Source organism: Choloepus didactylus, chromosome 17 (genome assembly GCF_015220235.1).
Source record: "Choloepus didactylus isolate mChoDid1 chromosome 17, mChoDid1.pri, whole genome shotgun sequence".
Classification (NCBI taxonomy): Eukaryota; Metazoa; Chordata; class Mammalia; order Pilosa; family Megalonychidae; genus Choloepus; species Choloepus didactylus.
Window position 1 is genome coordinate 72,266,571 of NC_051323.1, and position 24,009 is coordinate 72,290,579.

Here is a 24,009-nt window from a genome sequence, read left to right on the forward strand (position 1 = left end):
ACAATTTAACAAGTAGCTATAGAACAAATTTCAAAGGATGCTATGGGTTATAGTTCCACCATTTCAGTTCTTCTAACTATTCTAATACCCTAGCAACTAAGAAAAAGAAAATTGTATAAAGATTCAGTATTCATAATCCTTTGTTAAATTCCATCTTGTCTGTTGATACCCTTCCTAGTTTAATCACTTTCCTGATCTTCACTGATCTCTAGGCAGTGACCACCCTAACCTGTTCATGTTGAAAAGCGGTGTCAATTTTATGAGCAAAGGGGACACATCTAGTTGATGTTCTTGAAGAAGCTATTGCCTCTGGGTTTCAGGACTTAGCTGGCATAGGGGCACTCTGAAGGATTTAACTTTCTGACGAATAAACTTGGTGTGTCAACTCTCTGGGCCAGTGTCATAGCTTAGAAGTATATTATGCAAGCACCTATCTATATTTGTGGTGCTTATCTCTGGGAAACATGCCTTTAAACAACCCCTTTCATTCCTATTCACCTTCAGTACAGCTCTGCTACTTATAATCCCATTAACAAACAGTCATCACCCTATCCATTACTACACCTTTGATTTCATCATCTTTAACATTTCTGAACACATTAGATTGTCATTCCCCCTCACTAGCTACTATCTGTCACTAGGTCCCCAGTATTCTTAATTATAAGACATTGATTTTACATTGTTCAGATGGTTCATAGTAGTGGTAACATACTGTATCTCTCCTTTTGCATCTGAGTTATTTTAGTCAGGATCATGTCTTCAAGATTTATCCATGTTGTCGTATGTTTCAAGACTGTGTTCCTTCTTACTGCTGCGTAGTATTCCATCATATGTATATACTACATTTTGTTTATCCATTTGTCTTGAAGGACACTGGACTGTTCCCATCTCTTGGCAATTGTGCACAATGCTGCTATGAACATTGGTGTACAAATGTCTGTTCGTGTCACTGCTTTCAAATCTTCTGGGTATATACCGAGAAGTGGAATTGCCAGGTCAAAGGTTAATTCAATATCTAGTTTTTCTGAGAAACCACCAAACTGTCTTCCATAGTGGCTGTACCATTATACAGTCCCACCAACAATGAATAAGTGTTCCAATTTCTCCACATCCTCTCCAGCATTTGTAGTTTCTTGTTTGTTTGATGGCAGCCATTCTTACTGGTGTGGGATGATATCTCATTGTAGTCTTGATTTCCATCTCCCTAATAGCTAGTGAAGATTTTTTTCATGTGTTTTTTAGCCATTTGTATTTCCTCTTTGGAGAAATGTCTTTTCATATTTTTTGCCCATTTTATAATTGGGCTGTTTGTACTATTGTCATTGAGTTGTAGGTTTTCTTTATATATGTAAGATATTAGTCTCTTATCAGATACATGGTTTCCAAATATTTTCTTCCATTGAGTTGGTGCCCCTTCACCTTTTTGACAGATTCCTTTGAGGTACAGAAACTTTTGATTTTGAGGAGTTCCCATTTATCTATTTTATCTTTCATTGCTTGTGCTTTGGGTGTAAGGTCTAAGAAGCGATCTCCTAATACTAGGTCTTAAAAATGTTTCCCTACATTATCTTTTAGGAGTTTTATGGTACTGTCTCTTACATTGAGGTTTTTGATCCACTTTGAGTTAATTTTTGTGTAGGATGTGAGGTGGGGGTCCTGTTTCATTCTTTTGAAGAATATGGATATCCAGTTCTCCCAGCCCCATTTGTTGAAGAGACTGTTATGTCCCAGTTCAGTGGATTTGGGGGCCTTATCAAAAATCATCAACTGTATATCTGGGGATCTGTTTCTGAACTCTAAATTCAATTCCATTGATTAGTATGTCTCTCTTTATGCCAACACCATGCTGTTTTGACCACTGTAGCTTTATAGTGGGCTTCAAAATCTGGACATGTAAGTCCTCCCACGTTGTTCTTCTTGTTTAGGATGTTTTTGGCAATTCAAGCCCCTTTCACTTCCAAATAAATTTGATAATCAGCTTTTCCAAGTCTGCAAAGTAGGTTGTTAGAATTTGCATTGGGATTGCATTGAATCTGTAGATTAGTTTGGGTAGAATTGACATCTTAACAATATTTAGTCTTCCTGTTCATGAGCATGGAATATTTTTTGACCTATTTAGGTCCTTTTTTTATTTCTTTTAGTAAAATTTTGTAATTTTCTACGTAGAGGTCTTTTACGTCCTTGGTTAAGTTTATTCCTAGGTACTTGATTTTTTTAGTTGCTATTGTGAATGGAATTTTTTGTTTTTGATTGCCTCTTCCATTAGGTCATTACTAGTGTATAGGAACATTACTGAGTTATGTGCATTAATCTTATATCCCACCACTCTGCTGAGTTTGTTTATTAACTTAAGTAACTTTGAGGTCGAAGTCTCAGAATTTTTCAAATATAAGATTATGTCATCTGCAAATACTGATCGTTTTACTTCTTCCTGTCCAATTTGTATACCTTTTATATCTTTATCTTGGTGAGTTGCTCTGCCTGGAACTTCTAGCACAATGTTGAATAATAGAGGTGACAGTGGGCAAGTCGAAGAGATTTAGTGTTGATAGAAAGCTTGTATTTTATATTACAGTTTTTCCTGTGTTCCAGTAAGATCCTTTTGAGCCCTTTTCCTCCATTCTTAGATCCCATCCAGTATCATGTATTACATTTAATTGTCATTATCTCTTTAGTTTCTCTCTCTTTTTGATTTTTCAATTGTGGAAACATATACAACAGAAATCTTTCCACCCTGACCCCTCAAAGCCCACCGTTCAGTGGGATGAGCACACTCATAGTGTTGCAGAGCCCTCACCTTCACCTTCACCAGTTACTGTAACTTTCCTTTCACCAAACAGAAGCCCTACACTCATTTTGTTCTCACTCTCTATTGCCCCTGCCCACCCCCACCCCTGGTAACCTGTACTCTAGTTTTTGTCCCTATGAGTTCTCTTATTCTCTGATATTTTCTTTGTGGTTACCATGGGGCATAAGCCTACCATCCTATCTGTAACAATCTCATTTGCATTGGGACTAACTGAACAACTTCAATAGCATACATACATGATGTTCCAGTACCCCTCCACCCCCTGCCTTTATGTAGTTCTTCTCACAGATTACATATTTATACATTCTGAGTCCAAAACCATTAATTTATCATTACATTTTATGCATTTACCTTTTAGATCCTGTGGGAAGTAAAAAGTATAGTTACGAATGACAACTACTGCAGTACTGGTATTTATCTTTATGCATGCCAGTATCTTCACCAGGGAGCCTATTTCTTCATGTACCTTGGGCAACTGTCTAGTGTCCTGTCCTTGTAACCTGCAGAACTCCCTTTAGCATTTTTTGTAGGGCTGGTCTATTGATGACAAAGTCCCTCAGCTTTTGTTTATCTGGGAGATGTCTTAATTCCTCCCTCATCATTGAAAGACAATTTTGCTGGTTACAGAATTCTTGTTTGGCAATTTTTTTGCTGTCAGCACTTTAAATATGTCTTCCCACTACTTTCTTGCCTCCATGGATTCCCATGAGAAATAAACACTTTAATCTTACTGAGGCTCCCTTGTATTTGACACAGTGCTTCTCTCTTGCAGCTTTCAGAATTTCCCTCATTTTTGACATTGGACAGTTTGATTATAACATGGTACAATGTGGGGCTATTTGGGTTTATCCTGTTTGGAGTTTTTGGAGCATCTTGAATGTGTATGTTCATGTCTTTCACTAAGTTTGGGAAGTTTTCAGCCATTATTTCTTTGAATACTCTCTCTGCTCCTTCCTTTCTTCTCCTTCTGGGACATCCAAATCTGTATATTGGTATAACTTGATGGTGTCCCACAGGTTCCTCAGGCTCTGTTCTATTGTCTTCATTCTTTCCTCTTCCAGCTCCTCAGACTGGATGATTTCAGTGTCCTTAACTTCAAGTTCACTGATTCTTTCTTCTTCCAGCTCCAATCTGCTGTTGAAACCCTCTAGGAAATTTTTGGTTTCTGTAACTGTGGTCTTCAGCTCTGTTTGGTTCCTTCCCATAATCTCTATTGATTTTCTTTTTGTGTTCATCTGTCATTTTCCTGATTTCCATTAGTTCTTTTTCCATGTTTTCCTTTAGCTCTTTGAGCATATTTAGGACCATTTTTAAAAAGTCTTTGTCTAGAGTGTTCAAGATCTGACCCTCCTTGTTGATGGTTTCTTATGCTTTAATCTTCTCCTTTGGGCCATTCACTTCCTCTTTCTTTGTATGTTTTATAATCTTTTGTTAAAACCTGGACATTGTGATATTTTAGTGTGTTATAGATGGAATTTAGACTCTGAGGTGTCTGATCCTTAAGCTTGTATGCAGCCAGTGTTATGACAGAGCTTTCCTCAGATGCCAGGAGCTAAAAAAAAAAAATAAAAAATAAGATATAGTAAAAAGAGAAAATGCCTTTACCAGTCTTTTCAGATTGACCTGTGTGAATTTAGAGAATCACTCGAGGCCAAAGTATATGGACCTCCTATCCTTTGCACATGTCTTAGGCATGCGCGTGTGGTCCTAAGAATTCCCCTGTTGTTTACACAGATACAAATGTCCCTCTTCTAGGAAGCAGTTTCCTTATGGTGCAGGATACTGAAATGCATGTCGTACAGCCAGCAGTCCCTTACCCCAGGCAGCTACTTGACTGCTCACCCACGGCGTTCTGTAGGAGAGCTCAGTGAGTTGCCTGCATGTTGAGTCCCTCAGGCCACCACCAGACAGACTGGGCCGACACACGTACTCCTAGTGTGTGCGTGAAGGTTGCTCTGCTTCTTGTGGGATGGGAGCCGGGATCTGCACTGGGTGCTCAGGCTGGGTCCGCTCTCACCACGGTGGGGTATGAGAGGGGCTGGTCAGGGCCCTACAAGATCCTACTGCTTTTATATTGACTTTTTTCTGGATTCAGAACTTGCCCTGTTACTGCAATCCTTTGTTTTCTGGAGCTTTTAGAAAGATGTTTCTACAAGTTCTTGCTGGTGGTGCAAAGCTTCGTTGGCTGACAGAGCCCTGAAGCGTCTCACTCCACCATCGTGATTGAGGTGGGGCCCTACCATAGCTGTTGTTTGTATTCATAATTTTGTACTTTTTCTTAAAGATGACCAAAGATGACCTTCAAAATTGTATAAGCTTCAGGCTTCACAAACCTGGATCCACCTTTGTAAGGAAAAGAAGAAAGTAAAATTTCGAGTGTTCATCAAAAATTAAGAGTTCCGTGCATGAATCACCCATGGCCTAAATTACATCTGACACTTTTCAGGGAACTCAAGGATGAAATTGGTGAGATGTTCTCCAAAATGTTTGTCTTGTCTTTGGAAATGGCTGCTCTCCCCAAAAGCTGGAAGATAAGTGAGGTAATGAGGAGGGAGTTAGCAAATGCCAGAGATACGGGTTCTGGAGATAGAAACTGGTCACATTAGCGTGTTCACGGTATCTAAAAGAAGTCTGGTGAGGTGGCGATCTGGAAATAGACCTTTCCATGTGGCCATTCATGCTTTTGGAGCATTTTTACTACAGAGGTAAGGACAGGAGCTTGGGAGGATTAAGCAAAAACAAGAGTTTTGTTTCCAGATAACACTGGAGCACATGCATTATTCTTTTCCCTATGAAGGGACCCAATTAAAATGACAGTAGGTGGAGGGAGGAGAGCCAACTTCTGGTAATGGCAGAGGAGTGAAGTGGTTGTGTGAACCTGCAGGAGATAAATATTATAAAAGCTTTGGCTGCCGGCGATCTTGGCCTCCTCTGTCACATGGCCAGGCACTTGGTGACGTCTGCTGGCCTCTTGCTTCTCCCCTGGGTTTCTTTGCTTTCAGCTTTTTTTCTTCCTGGCCTTTTTCTGTCCCTCTTTGTATTAATCCATTTATAAAGGACTCCAGTGAAAGGATTAAGACCCACCCTGAGTGAAGTGGGTCATTCCTCATCTCAAGTAGCCTCACCAAAGACCCTACTTAAAACATGTCCACACCTGCAGGAAGGGACTGAATTTAAGAACTTGATTTTCTGGGGTACATACAGCTTCAAACCACCACAAAGGGGAACTCTTGGCAGCACAGAAACCACTGAAGGAGTGAGACATACAAATTCTGAACATAAATTGTCCAAATCCCTGACTCACAGCTAAACTGTACATGTGTTGGGGAGACCTGAGGGTATAGCAAAAAAGCCGACAAAACCCAGAGAGTTAACTCCTCTTAAAATGTGGAGTGACAGGATCCCAGATCTGTTTGAGTTCATGCTTTCTTAAGTATTCACTTAAGAAATTCTCCAACAGTGCACAGCTCATGCAGCAGAAAGCTCGGAGTGCCGGAGCACAGAGCCCAAGGTTGACAAACAGCTGGAAATTTAGAGGAATCCCTAAAAGCAAGTAAATTATAGAGTGGTAAACCCCTCACTGCCCAAACCCTGGCTTACTGCTAAATTTCGTGGCCATGGGTGGGGGAGAACACAAGGGGCAAGGCTTGAACGTCAGCAGTGGAGTCACTTATGTAACAGAGCGGATCCATAAGTGGCTTCAAACCACAGGTGAGACAGAGGTTGCAGTTGAATCTAGCCAAGTGAACTGCTCATTAACACAAAAGCCAATAATCCTCAGAAGAACACAGCAAAACACAGAGTAGATACAACATCTTCCACGGTGTCCGGTTTCAACGAAAAATACTAGACCTGCAGAAAATCAGGAAAGTGTGACCCATGCTCAGGATAAAAGTCAATATAAGTTGTCTCTGAGTGACCCGGGTATTGGATTGTTGTATTATAGGCAAAGATTTAAAAATAACTCAAATGTTGAACAGCAGGAAAATGAATAAACACCTGGTGACACGTCCATGCAGTGGAGAACTCCTTGGTGAGGGGAAAGGATGAGGCATCGATACATGCAACAACGTGGAAGAATCACTGTGGGCAGCCAACTCAGCACCCGGCAGTCGGCCTCGTGGCACGGTCCCTGGGCCTTCAGAACATGTCGTGGTGACTGTTCCGCAAGGCGGAGCATCGAGTGGCACCTATGACTCCTGCCTAAAAGGAATTTGTTTCTTGCTGCTGTTTCTTATATTCATACTGCCTCTTTTTCTCAGTTGGCGTCTTCTGGGCTCTGTGGTGGTGGAATGCTCCCACACCGAGCTACATCAATGAGCCAGCAGCTTACCCTGCATTAGCGTCAGCGTAGTGAAAATGCCTGCTCCTTTCTTAGAAGACAATAGGTCACCCTTTCTCCTCAAAAGCCCCCTTCCCAAGCTTTGAAAGAGTTAGCTAGAAGAAACAAAAAGGTAATGATTAGCAGACTCTAAAACATGAACACAAAAAATAGTTATAGGTTGCTTGGTGCTAAATAACAGGAACTGCTCTGCCTGTTCCCAGACACTGTGTCTTGCTGCGCTTCAGGGAGTCTGTCCCTGCAAACCCATTGATCACTGTGTAAGGGTAAATAATGTCTGAGATTTAGCCAAACTATTCTAGTATTGCTTGCCTGAATGCTAGTGCGTATGTTACAGAAAATTATAGAAAGTTCTGATGCTCTGCTTGGTCGGAGATTCCATCTTTGTACCCGGACACAACAAGGGGTCTGTCTCGTTTTTTCGCCGACTCCAGCCCCCCCATCAGGACCCTGCCCGTTGCTGAGGGTTAGGCCAGCCCTCGGCAAATCACAAATAAATAACGCTGAGCAGAGTTAGGCACACGGGAGCCTGCATCCTATGTGATTCCATTCATGTGAAAGCCTCAAAAGGGGAAACTGTAGTGGCAGAGGAGATCGTTGGTTCCTGGGCCTGAGGGAACGGGAGCGACTGCTTCAGGGGGGCACGAGAGAACTTGGGGGGGCTGGAAATGTGCTGAATCGTGATTGTGGGGGCTGTTATATATCTGTATGCATTTGTCAAAACTCACCTTGTACATTTAAAACTGGTGAATTTTAAGGTACGTAAATTATACCTCTGTAAAAATATAACTGTAAGGAATTATAAACAAGATCAAGTTCATAACTGAAGAGAAGGGAGTGTTTATTGGATTTGAGAATTCAGCAAGAGTTTGGCTTGTGGACATGTAAATGGATAAAGGACCAGAGGAAGTTCAGAGGGAACTGATCTCGTGTCGGGGTAGAAACTGCAGGGGGGATGCAGGCTTTGAGGATAGGTAAGAAATGGGGTTTCCTTGGCAGTGCCAGTCAGTGCCCTGCGCAGAGCAGCAGTGGAGAGCCATGGGCTCCCCTGCGGACTGTGAGGGCGAGCGTGGCTGCCCGTGAGAGCTCGTGCCCCAGAGAGAAGCCGTCCAGACCCCGCACAGCTGAGGTAGAACCCCCCGGTAGGTCTCACCCACGTGGCCAAAGGCCCAGTCAGTCTTCCCTTTCAGCAGGGAGGCCTTTGAAAATAGCCTCATGGCCTCAGTCGCAGAGGAAACGTGTCCATCTGTACAAAACAGTCCATCTGTCTTACATGTGAGCAGACAGTTCCATGGCACAGAAGAGAAATATCGTAATAAATGATCAGAACAACCAGCCCCACTGGAAGTACGATTTGTGAACTAGTTAGAAAAAAAATCCGTAAAACAAAACGCTTTTGGCATTTCGTTCATGTCTCTTATGGTACTTAGGATATTATGCTTTTTATGATAGTTATACCAAAATGTGTCCACGTTACATCACGAGACTGTAAACACATCCTGGTAGGCAGGATTAGCTGCTTTGGGCAGTGAAATCCAGATAGAGCAGCGGCTCCTGAGCTCTCATTGTAGATGGCATTTGTGAGACATCGAAGTCTGATACATTTCCAAGGCAGGAATACGTGTTAGAGCTAGAGCCACCTTCCATGGGTTTTTGTTTATTCTCCTTAATGTGAAATCAAAACAAAGAGTTCCAGTGATTTTGTCCGGGCTATTTGTATGCAGTAGTGCATCTCACTGTCCTCCACTGCACCTTCTCTTTGGGGACATCAGGTCAAAGCTCAGGCTCTTTCTGGACTGGGAAGAACCAAGGACATGTTGAAGGAGTTTCTCTGCTGCCATAAATCCTGAATATATCTCAGTTGCGAAGGAGCCCAGAAGGTGCGACTTCCTTTAAATGATTTTATTCAAGTCTTAGTTACAGTCTTTTGTTTTCATGCTGAGTAACCCTTGCACGTAAAATTAAATAAGAAATCGAATTCTGAATATTAGAAACACACATGGTAATAATGATAAGGTTCATGCGTTTAATAGACAGTATATTTTCAATTACAGATAAACAGAACATTTCATGGGACAGCCTGCACATCTCAATTCTGTTGAAATAATGAAACACAAGAAGTGAGACGAGATTGATGTGTAAAGCTGGGGAGGCAAAGTGTTTTTCGCTAGAGTTCGTACTTTCAAGTAGTATAGTGTGTGTGGGAACTCCATGAAAGACACTGTGATATATGCAAAATATATCAGTTCTGCTGTATGGACTAAATTGAAATTTTCAGCCCGGCCTCACCAGCGTGATGCAGAGTTACCTGCCTTTTTATGCCTGTCTTTAGCCCTTTGAGTCACACTTGATGCAGGAGTGTCTCCTATAAAAAAAGCCCACATCATATCCAGCCTTCACTTAGCACTTCAGGAACCAGGGGTTTTTGTTTGTGTGGTTTTCGTGTTTTAACACTATTCATCATCAACTTCTACCATGCACTTATCCTGAATTTCCACTTATCACTTCGTTTTATTTTCGGGAGCAACAGAGAAAATACAGGTTCCTCTTTCTACATTTCAGATGTTTGTAGATACGTGAGAGCAGCTGTCAGCCTGAAACACTGCACCGTCAGCCACCAGTAGCTCTGCTGAAGCTGCGTGTAGCCTTGCTGGGGACGCTTGACATCTGGGCTGAGGATGTTGTTGGCTGTTTCTACAGAGGTCACGGATCCCGGGGCACTCACGTTGTCACCTGGAAGTGGGGGATAAGCCTTTTTTGGGTTTTAGCCACTCCTTTTTTCCTCCCTCAAGCCCTTGGATTTGGCTGATCCCGGGAAGGTTGGCAGGACCCACCCGAGTGACGGCCAGAATGCCTGACTGGTCACCACTACCCTCCCATCTTCCCAGTCGCTGCTCCATCGTTCTTGACCAGAACCTTCTCTTCCTTGCTGGTGGCTTCTGGTTCCTCTAGAAATAGCTCAGCCTTCTGGGTGATCACAGCTCAGCTTCAACCTGGGACCCCCTGCAACCTCTACCACCCACACTTTTCTCTCTTATCTGGGAGGATGTTGGGACATTTCATGTAGCAGATATGTGAGGACCAGACAAGGGATTTGCGATACTCATATTTTATAATTTGGTAAGACTGAAATGAAAAGAGATTGGGAACTGAATGCTTACCTGAAACATTGACTGTGGTTTCAAAAACTTTTGAATTTTAAAATGTTGGCAAATAGGAGATGGTCATGAGTCTTTTCAGTTTTGGGGGCCTACTTGGCCCATAGTTGCCCCTGGATCTTTAAAGCCTATTATGTATTTTTCCAAAAGTCTTTTAATATTTATATATTTTTTCTTCTTTGCAATTTTACAGATGATGTATGAGGTGATATTTCCAGCTTCAGAAAATGTGTGTCAAAGTTTGACATCTTCCATCCAAGGCAGAATGTTGGACCCCAGATTAAAGCCTCAGTGCCCCGGCCATGGAAACACCCAGGCTCCTGCGGAAGGAGGTGGTAATGCACGGAGTTCTCCAGTACAGGGTGCCCGTGGTTGTCAATATAAATGCGATTAATCTGATTGTAATTCCTTCATTTGAAATGTTTTACGAGTTATTCAGACATTGTGGCATTACGCTAGTTAGAAGTATTTCTTAAAACAAATTTGTAGCTCCTCAACCTGAATTGAACATTTTCAAGGCAGTCAATGGAAACAATGACAGTGATTGAAAGAGTAAAAGAAAGAATTTGTAGAACATCTCAAAACAACCCCAATGTCAAGAGACCTGAAATTATCTTGGCTTGAAGAAAGCAAAGGGGTGATGTTGAATATATGTTCACTTGCTCTGTCTCAGAAAAATTACCCTGCAAAGGATAAAGCCTGTCTTAGAAGTTAATAGATGAAACTAATTACAAAGGCAGAATATAAGCCTGCTTTTTTCCAAAGATTTCTAAGAAGGGCTACAGCACAATTTTTAATTTTTTTTCTCTTCTGCTCTGATTCCTTTAATATTCAAAATTCTTTTTTCCTACTTAACTAGAATTCACCCAAGAAAGCTGATGGGTTTAGAAATCCCAATTCTTCAGTTTTATATTTTATACTGGGTCTACACCTTGAAGAGGATAAAAAAAGTCAAGAAGTATCCTTTCAATAGCATGCGGCTCTGCTTTGAAGAGAGAGTTTCTGAATGATTTGGAGGATAGCCATGACTTCACCACCCCTGAAAAAATTCCCTAGAGAGGTCAGTAAACTCCTTGTCATAGTATTGTGACTCCAGAGTGATAGGATGTTAGCTAGTAATCAAGATATGGTTTTGTATTTTACACAGGTGGTTTAAATTTTTTTTAACATACTCACAGTAGGCACTAAGGAATAAGATGCTTCATTTTTGTGCGCTCATAAAAAAAGGAAGGAGGGTGGAAAGACCAGGAGGAGAAAAATTAGAAGAAAAAACTGAAAAAGCCTGATTTTTTTGTTCATGGTTCCTTCTATGAGAATGCAAAGCCTGGTATTTGGAAAGTGGAGGGAAGTATGGGATTATGAAAGTTGAAAAGGTTGGAAAAAAGGGAGAGGAGAGACACCTAGCACCATCAACTTGATTTTTTATGAATTAAAATTTTATCATATGGTATGTAACTGTTAAAGACTGTGTTAATACTTTGGCAAATGTAATAAACTACATAGGAATTAGTCCATTAGCACAGTCCTTTGTACAATTTATAGATTTATAGGATGTAAATATGTTTTCTGAGTAACTTTGTTTTGTATAAGATATATGTACAGTTTTTATCATATATACTTATTGGAAGTATTGAACTATATTAAGAGCTAAGAAATCACAGTATTTATTACAAGATTATGTTTATTTTTCAAAGGGCCATCAGAGCATTTATCAGAACTACAGTGAATTGACTTGATTCCTTTACTATCTGTCGTCTGTCCAATAATAGAGATGTTCATTAAAACGAGATGAATCTGTCAGCTTTGAGATTATAGATTATTTTAAATAATATATATGCAGTGACTTCAGAGTCAAAAATAGCAGAGAAAATTTAGGTATAATTTCAACTTGTTCATACTTACCATCCAGATAGATTATTGCTAAATATTGTAAACCGGACAGGAACTTTTTCTACCCGGAATGATTTCTCACATCGATTTAACATGTTTTATCCAGAGGAAGTACACTTACTACATGTTACTATTCACCTGTTCAAGTGTTAATTATAGCATTTTAAAATTTTTCCAGATGCAGATTCCTTACCTCAAAGGAACATGAGATCTAACCTAGGAGAAAGTCCAGGGGTCTCGAGACTGAGCGTTCTCTTTACATGAGGTAGGATGGCATAGAATCTGTGCAACTCTTAAAAATTCAGTCTTTCTAAATTTTGTACCTAAAGGTAATGGACTTTTTTTTTTACTCTACAATCCATTACATACGCCTCTGTAACAAGTTAGTCTCTAAAAATTTGGCAAGGAAGGTATAAAATGGAAAAGGCTGCAAGTGGTTTCTAGAATAGTAAGGAAACTGTAGGAGGAACCCATGTTAAAGAAATAGGTGATTTGAAAGTTCCTTCTGAACATTGGTCACTGAATACAGGTTTTTCCCCCGAGGTTGCTCTTTGAGCTGTCACAGCACCCTGTGGACACACATTTTGCCTGAAATGCCTGGATCATGCCCACGTTGTCCATTGTGCAAACGAACTTTCTGAAGAGAGTGTGCTTTGTGAGACCACCTGGGGACGCCTCTTCCCAGCCCTTGGTAGATGCTCAGTTCACGTCTTGGCTTTGCTTCTACCCAGTTAAGTCAGGTTTCACCAACCAAATATAGGTTTGTTTTCCCATCTCTCTGATTTCTCTAAAAGTACATGAAAGGTTTACATACAGAAATAACTAAATTGCAAGGAATTTTCAGGTAGAAATTTTAGTTGGGGTGTGTTGAAAATTGTGAACATTGAGTTCCTACTCTGCATTAATATAATTAGATGGGAGAACATTACTGAGCCCTTATGCTAATTCTAAGTGCTTGAGTGAACACCGTGGCACGCTCACTGTGTGCCAGGTAGTCTTTCCTTCATCTCATCTCGCGGTGGGGACGTATTACACTACTCTGCTTTGCCCGGGGTTGAAAACTAGATAATTTCTAAGGACCAGTAGGTCCCTTCGTGCACTGTCAGTTGTTTTTTTGTTTGATCTGAAATAAAAACCAGTAAACTTAGGTACTGTGGAGAAATGGTTTAATTATATTTAACCCAAATGTAAATATGAACTATTCAGTCCTTTTACATCAGGCATGGTAAATGCTGTAAACAACACTTAAAAGCTTAAGGCTTTATGATGAATTTCTCAAATAGTGAATCTGTTAACTCTATTGGATTCTGCTCCTTCTGGTGCCACTAACTTTCCTCTTGGGTTCTTTTTTTTTTTCACCCATGAAATGAGACCAATAATATTTGCCGTAATTACCTCCTAGAGATTAAATTCCATGAATGCATTTTAAGTAGGATAAAGATTTTTTGTTTTTTGTTTTTACAAATATATAGTAATTTTTTTTAATCCGACACGGTGAGAAGAGATATTACACCTTAAGTGAACATTTAAATGATTGTAAAAATTTCGCCTTTACTGTTAAAACTACTTTTCCTGTATTTATTTATTAAAATAAGTAATTGTAACAAGCATTTCTAAAATGTTTTAAGTCTGTACTTGCTTTGTTAAATTTCGTACCAACCTTTCTACACTATTCCTTACAGCCATCAGTTTTGTGCTGTGCTCTTCTCTTGTGATGGCAGTTAGACAAGGCTGTACTCTTTGAGTCTTCATAGCAATTGCCTCTTGTGGTTCTTGGGTGTGCCCCGTCTATGCTGTTTGCTTTTCTTCTGCTGTCTTGCTACATACCAGCTTGTCTGGAGTATAGGGCCTAGGAATGGCTCGCCTGTTCTCTTGAGAGTGAAACGCGCATCTCTTTAACCCAGAATCTTGTATTCTCTTCCGTGCTCAGCTCTGCCTTGTAAAGGGCTGCAGGATGAAGTGGTGTTGGAGATTGGTGCTGGAATGTTGGCTCCTTTAGGCCAGGGGTGTCATCCATCTTCTTGTCATTGTATCTCCAGGGACCAGAACACATAGTAGAGGTTTAAGACGTCTTTGTTGGATGAATGGTTACGTACAGACTACACATGGAGTGCCATTGCCCCAGAAATTAGAACATAACAAAAGGAACTGAAATCCAAAATCATCATTTGATTTTTCTTTAATTCAGAAGCCACTCCAAGAGCTTAGACTTCCACACACATGTAATGCCAAGTAAAACAAATTTTGTGTTACTCTTCAATAAAGGGATATAATAAGCTAACAATTTGAGGCAGTATCATGAGTAAGTAAAAGCTTGTTTCCACCAGTAATTTTGTTACTGCAGTTCTCAAAAAGTCCTCTCAAGGGTTGAACTCCTGGTCCTCAGTCACCGTGATACGTGGGTCTTCTGTGAAGTGGAAACCCCACTGCATGTCCACGGCTTGCTCAGGTGTCAGCGTGTTAGAAGCACGTGGAGCCAGCTCGAGTCCAGAACGTGAGCGAGTTAGCAGAGCAGGGCCTCGAGGCCGGCCAGGCCGGGGTCCTAGCCTGGTCATGTCGGCTCTCGTTCGTCCCCTACCCTCGCTGAGACCCCGCCTCCTTATTGGTGACCTGTGGATACGACCTCGGCTCTGCTGCTTTCAGGAATAACCCAGTTTACATGAAGCACCTTCCACGATGCCTGATACATGTGAGCTACATGTGATACAAATCAGCTGTTTGCTGATTTGTGTGCCTGAGGTGAAACTGTGCAGATGTCCGCATGTGTGCGCGTGCACACACACACACACCCCAAGTTCTTCAGCCTGTTGTGACCCATTGAGCCTAGAACATCCTTGCTCAGTCTCCACCTGCCCTCCCAGCATATCCAGCCTCCAGGGCTCCTTTACGCCCTTCCTCAGTCCTAGATGAAGTCAGCTCCGTGCCTTTTGCACATGCCCGCATAAGTAACTTCACAAAGCCAGGAAAAAATACAAAATAGGGAAGGTTGGTTTCAGTTTAACTCCCCAAGCATCCAACCCAGACTCAGAACATTGTTAGGCATTCTCGCTGCTTTCTCGTATGGCCTCAGTTTTTCTCCAAGATGACTGTCGTGTTTCTCTTCTCTCCCGGCATTCTTGACTCTACCTGCTCTCCCCTCACTGACATTTAATTCTTGATTGCAAATGTAGACGCCATAAAGATCAGAATTGCCTCCCCTTCCCCGAGGTGCTCGTACCTTCTCCCCTTTTCCCACGTCGGAGGAGCTGCCCCGTCCCTCCCCAGGCCGTCCCTTCTGCTCTCTCCCATCCCTTGGCTTCTCCGAGCTCCACCTCTGGCTCCTTGCTGAGCTTTCAGATTGGGAGGAGGGTGCTTTAGTTTAGCATTACCTACCATACGATACTAGTTGATATTTTCTTCTGTTACAGTTGTTGGCAAGCACAAATTTCAATATAATTACTCTGGCCGAAGTATTGATATTTCGATATTTGTCAGATGAGTTGTCCGACAGGAAGTTTATGATGAAGAAATGATGGGACTACCAAAGTAAGTGCTTGTTGTGTGTACTGGGTCTTGAGTTCAGATTAAAGAAGAAAATCCTTGTTCACCTCATAGCTTTACCTCAATTTCTTTTTGTTGGCAGAGAAATTAGAAAGCCTCTAAATGGAAAAAAGTTCATTATGAAAAGTTTATGGAAGTTTAAATGCAAAAAGTGGTAGGAAATATTTCATAAGAGGTCTAACAAAATTATGATGGTCATAAGCCACAACTTTCCTAAGTAAAGTAACATAGTTTTTCAGAATTCTTATATTCAACATGCTCTCTCTTATCAAATAAGTAAGACAGACTTGGCAGGAAACCCAGATAAACTGAGAATTTTCTTACACTACAGTTCCTGAGTTGTTTTTCCCACTTAACACTCAGGTACCAGCATTTTATTTTGTAAATGGAGGGAACTGAGGTTGCCCAGCTTTTGTTGTTTCCCGATGAGTAGCATCTCTTCTGCATTCCTAAGAGCTTGTACATCTAAGTTAACAGCTTTCCTTGCTTTACTGTCTGACCTGAGATGTCCCCATCTTTGTGCATGCCATGACCTTCCCACCATCTCTTGTCCACTCCATGTTTTTGAACTTGGTATCAGCTTATGATTCGAAGATGCCTGGAAACGGGCACCGAGTGGTTTGGCATGTGTCTGTCTACTGAACACGGTGGGCAAGAGTGGTCAGTGTTCAGATTGGCTGGTTAGCTGCACGATTGAGGACGAAGCTTGAAAATCGCCAGTGGTTCCTGTTCCATAAAGAATAAATTCAAGGTGGTGTGTAAGGACAAGGCCGAGGATGGAGAGGGTGAGAGAGAGCCACGACAGGGAGCTGCTTCGATGACACGGCAGTAGAGAAGCAGTAGCGAAGCTTTGTTGATTTTTGTTGGTTGGAAAGTCATTTGACGTCACCTGGAGTCCTTTCGGTGGGGCGGTGATGAAGCCAAAGGATGGGGTGGTGAGGAGGGAGTGGGGGACGAGGGCACCAGCAGGTTGTTTGAGGAAGGAGGAGCTGGCTGGCACTGTGGGAACAGGTCCCCTGGGGCTGGGAGAGGCACTGGCGCCGGGACCACGCAGGCTCTGTGCTGTGACCCCTGAGGGTGCCTGGTGGGGGGACCGAGGAGCCCCCTTTACCATTTTCTGGCTCCCCCTCTGCCTGGTCCTTCCGAAGACCAGCTTGTCTGAGCTGCTGGGACACCGCGTCTTCCCCGCAGCCAGGAGCAGCTGTGAGCAGTCCCCCTGAGAGAGCAGCACGCTGGTCTGAGTGGCCATGCCATTCGCTTTCTGCTCTCTTCATTTCGGGAGAAACAGAGACCCCAGGCCCTCTGGATGTCGTGGGCAGCTCCCCGCTGTCCTCTCAGGATTTCAGCGTGTGGCTGCAGCTGGAGAGCAGGGACTCCAGAACCTTCCCCGCTGGCAGTTCGGTCATGGACACGATTGGAATCAGTCAGTTCAGAGTCCTGAGCCACCGCCGCTGACACCGAAGATCTCGAGGATGAGGAGGTAACGCTTATTCTACCAAGGCGTTTCATAGGCGTTGGCCACCGGTTTCCCCTGCACAGTGGAAAAACTTTGTCAGATTTTTATTGATGGTATTACTTAGTTCCTTGATTGCCAGTGAGTTTTCAACTGACTGGAGCTGAAAGAGAAATTCTCTCCTGAAATAATCACTTACTGCCTTAGGGAAGGTATAAACCTGCACGTGTCAGAATGAATGGTGGTTCATTGTTGGGATGCTCTAGTCTAGAGGTTGGCAAACGTTTTCTACAGAAGTCAGGATAGTATGTATCTGAGGCCTGTGGGCTGGGAGTCCCTGTTGTGACGACTCGACTCTGCTGTAGCTGGAAACAGCTGTGGGCAGTGTGTGAACCGGTGGCCTGACTGGTTTGTGAGGAGGACTCGACCCTGAGCAGTCGTCTGCAGATCCTGTTCTAGATGTTGGTGTTGGTGCAGAATGAGACTTCATAGAAAACAACGGTACATTCCCAACGAAAGATAAAAGGGTCTTGAGCCTCTTAGGAATTATCAGGACAGATCATCTGAGACATTAACACACTGTGTTGAAGGATTCTCAGAGCTGTCCCTGAATGTCCACTGCAGTCTCACTCCTTAAAAACCACCCAGACATCCCTCAGCAGGGGAAAGGATGAGCAAACTGCGACATATTCATACGACAGGATACTGCTTGGCAGTAGAAAGGAACGAGCTCCTGAACAACATGGATGAATCTCCCAGATTTAACGCTGAGCAGGAGAAGCCAGACACACAGAAAGTGCACACTGTAAGACTGCATTTATGTCTCCCGAGAACAGGCGAAACCCTTCTCTGGTGACGGAAGTCAGAAAATGGTTGTGGGGGTGGGCACTGCAATTGGCTGGAAAGCAGCTGAGGAGACCTTCTGGGTGATAGAAATGTCCTCTAATAGTTTAGGGTGATGGTTACATGACTGTACAGTCGTCAAAACTCTTTGTAAATTATACTGCAATGAAAAGACTTAAGAAGTATATTTAGAATTAGTATTAGAAACCTTGGTGTTGTCGTATCCCTCTGTTAAAGTCTTTGGTTCACCTGTGGGAATGTGAAGGTGAGTATTTAGCCTTCCGCCTCACATTAGAAGTCACTCTGGTGACAGCGATGTACATTCGTGACCCCTGTTAGTGGAGTCGGGCCCAGGCAACTGGGCTCTGTCCGTCTGCAGCTGCTGTTTCCGGTGCCCTCTGCCCTGTGAGCTCAGAACATGGTGCAGGGAGGCTGAACCAGGCCTCAGACCGGGGTCTTGGACCAGAGTGTTGGGTGTAAAGGCTGTGGATGAGCATGGCGGTTCTCAGGCTCCCTCTGCTTGATTGATTACAAATCTGATGAGAGGACTTTCAATGTTATTTATTTATTTTAAAATGAGTGACTTACATAGCTATGACGTGAAATGATGTGTTGTTTTAAAATCCTCCACTACGTGTGACTATTTGAATAAAACAAATTGACGTTGATCATATGCTTTACAATATAATTCTGAGGTTATGAAAGGTTTCACGTACTGATATTTTACAACCAGAAGGGACCATAGTGGTTTATTCTCACTTTGGAGATGAGAAGATTCTATCCTAATGAGGCTGTGCAGCTTGCTAAAATTCACACACAGTCAGTGGTGAAGCCGGAATTAAACCCGGGTTCCCTGAGTCCCCAGTTAAGCTCTCTTTTCCCTCTCCTCAGTTTCCCTGAGTAGGGCTGAGAGTATACACCGCAATGAAGTAGGTACACAGGAGCCAAGAAGGGGAACTCTAAGGTGTCAGGGCCCACGTCCAGCTGAAGTCTGTCAGGAAAACGCAGTGAATGTGTCTGTGTTGTAATGTGTTATTGGGAATATAATTTGGTGGCATAGAATACAATTTTAAAGCAAGAACTTCAAAAATGTCTAACTGCTTGACTTGGTAATTGTCCTTCCAAAAAACCATATGTATATTAGGGTGCTATTTGAAAAATTTTAAAGTTATAAACATTCTAAATATACCCTGTGTGAATGGTTAAGTTATGGTATATCTCAAATATATGTAATTGCATGCAGCCATTGAGAATTATAATATTATGGGAGCTATGCTTATATTATGGTGTTAAGATTAAAAACAGGATACCTTAGCTAGATCTCAGCTATGGAAAAAAAGTGCAAATGTCTATATTAAGCATATATTACTTCTGTAAAATCGATCAGTTATCGAAATAACAATTGCAGAGAATCCACTTAGCGTAGGTGGCGGAGGTCATTGATTATTTCACTACAGTAATGAACTGTTAAAATGTTTTCCTCTTCTCCCTGATAAGGCAGCTGGTACAGAGCATGAAGAACTTAAAGTCTCCATGATTCTGTTAATCAGCAGCCTCTGTCCTAGTTCACTTCTCATCTGGATCACCTGAAAGAACAAAATTTAAGTCATTTTGGGTTAATGCCAGACAGGGACTCCAAGGCACAGGTATACCCCTTTCTCTTTTGTTTTGCTATTATCTCCTGCTGTAATGTGCTAATAAGACACATTCTGATGGAGAATTTATTAGTACTCAGCTGTTTGCTCCATTATGGTACTTTATGAGCTGGTTCGTTTAACATCCCAAAGTAGCTGTGCCTTTTGGAGCAAAAAAAATAAATGCCTTCTGACTAATAATATGTGTAGAAAATTTCTTTTCTATCAAAAGTACATTTATTCTGATTGGCTATCATCATAAGATCTAAATAGTGATGTCAGTGTATTGGCGTGAACACGTGTTTTGCACATAATGTTGCCTTTCACTTGACAAATAGGCATGGAATCGATGTAGAGAAGATCCCATAGCCCTTATTAAACCAGAAGAGTTAATTTCCTTGTCCTTCATGGCTCTCTTCTCTCCAGTCACTATGGGTTTTCTCTGGTGCTCCCCAGAAGTGCTCTCCGTGAACCTGGTCTTCTAAGCCATGCATGGGCTTCGGATTTGTGGCTCATTTGCAAGTGGAAGTGAGTCCTCTCCTCTGCCCTTGGGTGTGAGAGCCGGACCAGGATGGTGTCGGACTGTGACGGAGGGTATATGGTTCCCCACCTGCACACTGTGTACCTGTCTTGGACAAAGGGAAGGGGCAGGACCAGTTCTAGGCAGGTTTTTGGGTAAGAAGAAATGGTGGCGTCTTTTCTCACCCATTTTTATCTTCTTTTCCTGTCCCACGAGGCCTTCTAGCTTTTATTCTCACCTGAGTCCTGTCTCTTTCAACCTCGCAAAAGTCAAAATTTGCGTCTGAGTCCTTCTTTACCCCCCATTCTGAGAACTAACCCCTCTTGGTGTACTGTACCGTAGCTCAGATTCCGAGAGCAAGATGATTGGGCTAACTCATGCTTGGATATGAATCTTTTCTTTCTCCTAGTCATTTTTGCATTTTTAAACCAAATTACCCTCTTAACTGGTAGTAGGTGTTTTAGTTTTCTGTTGCTGCTGTGACGAATTACTGTCATCTTACTGTCTTCAGGCAGCGCAAATTGACTGGCTTGGAGAAGTCTGATCTGCAGGTGGCCAGCAGGGCTGCATTCCTTCCTCCAGGGAGAATCTGTTTCTGTGCCTTTCCCAGTGTCGGGTGGTCCCATCCGCCCCCTCCCCAGCCACCCACCTTCCTCTCTCTGGCCATCTTCAGGGCTCATATCTCCTGACCACACCTGGGGAAAGTCCTCCTGTTTGAAGGACCTGTGGGATTCGGTTGAGTCCACCAGAATAATCCCGCGTCTCACCATCCCTAAAGTACTCACATCCTCTCAGTCCCTTTTATTTGATGTAAGGTGACAAGGGTTCCCGGGATGAGGGTGTGGACATGGGGGGGGTGTCTATCCACATGTAGAATTTAGGTCCTACCTGGGAGATAGTTATGCTGAAGCCCTTCCCTTCCCGTTAAACATGCGACTCCACTTTCTCCACTCAGTGAAATGGGGGAAAAGGAGGGGAGGAAGCCATATAGAAAGTCATTATTTCCAGCCTCTGAGCCTTCCTCCCTCACGAGTGGCTGTGGCTGCCCCCGGGGGTCTTTGGCCTCAGGATTATTCTGATAGGAGCCTGTCTCACCCGAGAATAAGGTGACTCCAGACTCTACCCCAAGTTCCTAACTGGGGGTTCCCCCTGCTTCCAGAGTGGGAATGGAGGAAAGGCCAAGATCCTGGAAGTAAGGAGCCTGGATATCTCGGTTCCAGTATCAGGAACATTGAGAATAACTATGATCGACTTTTGTTTAGCACTTAAGTGCCCATTTGGTTGTGTGAAATATGTATCATGTAACATAACATAACTCCCACATAAAAACATGTATATGTTATATGTGTGTGTATGTATGTGTCTATATATATATATACTTTTCCTATTGACTGTAAGATTTATTATAACACAAACTTGTGCACATACTTTTAGGCTTTATAATATTTTGCTTTATATAGCATGCTCAAGTCTTAAAAATCATTAACACAGAACAAAGGAAAATAGAAGTAAAAAATTATGATGACGTCTTCTGACTGTGATATACTCTTAAATAGAGCCTTGAGAAACAGAAGGAGCTAACTCATAGAATTTCCCTTTTCCTCTTGTGAGTTTCCCCCACCTTTAAATGCCTAACATAAAAGTAAAGTACATGCTCTGAGGACTGAAGGAGTGGTGATGCACACCTGAAATAGAACATGGCGTTTGATTCTTGCCCACGTGGCTGTTGTTTGAACAAAAGAGTAAATAATTTTGCATCTTCACCTGGCTGCTTTTGCAGAGTAACTCTCATGGTCCTGCTTGGTCCTGACAGATCCTCGCCGTGCTGCCCTTAGAACGCGGAGCTCAGCCAGCCATCCTGGGCGTGACCCCGCTGAAAGAGCGCCTGCTCGCCCCCCGACGAATGTTAGTCATCGTTATGCAGAGACAAGCAGTCGCCAAGGGGTGGCTAATGCCAGGTAGGGAGATCAGTGATTTTCTCTCTCTCGCAAGGCTGCTGGACACCCGTGGGGAAGCGTCGGGATGGCTACTCAAGCTCGGGTGTGTAGCCATCCCCTTCTGCTTTGGAAAATGCTTTTTGATAGGGTCACAAAATGAAACACTTACCAAACATTGACTGCTGCTTACAAGACAGCACCTGGCGGACTCTGACCCTCTGCGAGATGAGTTTGAAGTCTGAACGGAGCCCGCAGTTGGAAAACACCTTAAGAAAATCTCTTTGCAGCAGATACTCTCGCCCTCAGGTCACTGAAGGCACTGGAACACCTCACGTGGTTTACTGTGGTCTGGGGTTTGCAGCAAAGAGCTCCATTCCCAGGAGACATCTTGCTCTGTTGTTGAAAACATGTCTCAGTGGCTAGGCAGTGAAAGGGAAACCACATACTCATCTGGAAGCAGATGTATCAGAGCTCAGACTAACAGAAAATGCTGGTATGCTTTTCTGTTACTGTGAAGTTGTCTGTGAAATTGAGAAATGAAACCATTCATTGTCCAGGGGTGATGGTGAGCCATAGTTAGTCCTTACCCGAGCTGTACTGGTTGGTGGACAGAACCGTCTCTAGTGTCCTGGGGCAGGCCCAGGAGTGGACATTGCATGTGATTAAATGAATGTCAGAATGCAAGAGGGACCACGGATGTAGAAAAACATTGAATAGTGTGTTTGATCTAAGGATATATATATTTATGCACATGCAATGAGTGAACAAAAGTGAGTTAAAATTGTACATGCATTGGGATGTCAAACATGCAACCAAACTAGTCCATTGAACACCTTGAAAGTATAACCCTGTCTCATTGATTCAGTGGATACTAAATATTTAGGAAATATGTAACTTTTCTACCAGTATTTGCATTAGAAATTAGGTTTGTCAGTAAAGTTGAATTTATTATCCATCCACTAATATATGAAGATAAAAAGCTGCTTATGAACTGGGACTTTATTCCAGGAAAATATATCAGGAGAATATGTAAGGAAAGGGTGGATGGTATGGGATTTAAATACTCAGAAAGTTTTTCTCTAAGACTAGCCCAAGAATTATTACTTTTTTTTAACCGGTGGCTTTACAATTATCAGATCAGATGTTATCTATTAAAGAAAAATGCATATAAGTTCTAACTCCTCATGCATATTGGTATAATTGGTTAGAAAAACTTTTAAACTGAGGTCTTGAACCATCTGACTCAGCCAGATGGTTTATGTGGTTGGATTCTTTCCGAGTCTTTAAGTGGATGTTCTTAACCTGAAAAATGTTGTGGTTTGGACTGAAAAGCAAATCACAAGGGCAAGTTTTACTTTATTCATTCATTATATGTGATTCCTGAGGTTTAAGAAATATATTTCATAATACCAGATGGGGCGGTTTGTCAATACAAGTGTTTCAGTAAGAAAGACACGATAATTATTAGTTTTTTTTTTTTTTCCATCAGGGTTTCCATTTGCTAAAACTAACTCCCATGGTGAGAATGAGAAGTTACTATAGTTATATGACTTAGTTACAAAAAAGAAAATTTGGAAGTGTTTTCCCAAATGTTTCAAGTGCCTCATTTATTTTGAATATGAAATCTCAAAAATTAAACATGGTTTAAAGGCAGTTTGGTCAAGTGATTTTAAAAGATTGCATTAATTCATGCATGACTGTTCTGTTTGCTAATGCTGCCGGGATGCAAAATACCAGAATTGGATTGGCTTTTATAAAGGGGGTTTATTTGGTTACAGATTTATAGTTCGAAGGTCATAGAAGTGTCCAAGCTAAGGCATCAACAAGAGGTTACCTTCACTGAAGAAAGGCCAGTGGTGTCTAGAACACCTCTTGTCAGCTGG

At 42.3% G+C, this 24,009-nt stretch overlaps 1 protein-coding gene across 1 annotated transcript in view; it reads left to right on the top strand.

Moving 5' to 3' along the window:
• Positions 1 to 23,457, top strand: part of LONRF2 (LON peptidase N-terminal domain and ring finger 2) — a 74,800-nt gene extending 51,343 nt beyond the window's left edge. Inside the window, 5 exon segments of the mRNA XM_037806635.1 lie at positions 10,503 to 10,644; positions 11,169 to 11,369; positions 12,378 to 12,464; positions 15,607 to 15,724; positions 22,003 to 23,457. Of these exon segments, the coding sequence (XP_037662563.1) occupies positions 10,503 to 10,644; positions 11,169 to 11,188 (162 nt within the window). The 3' untranslated portion in view covers positions 11,189 to 11,369; positions 12,378 to 12,464; positions 15,607 to 15,724; positions 22,003 to 23,457.
• Positions 23,458 to 24,009: the final 552 nt, after the last annotated feature.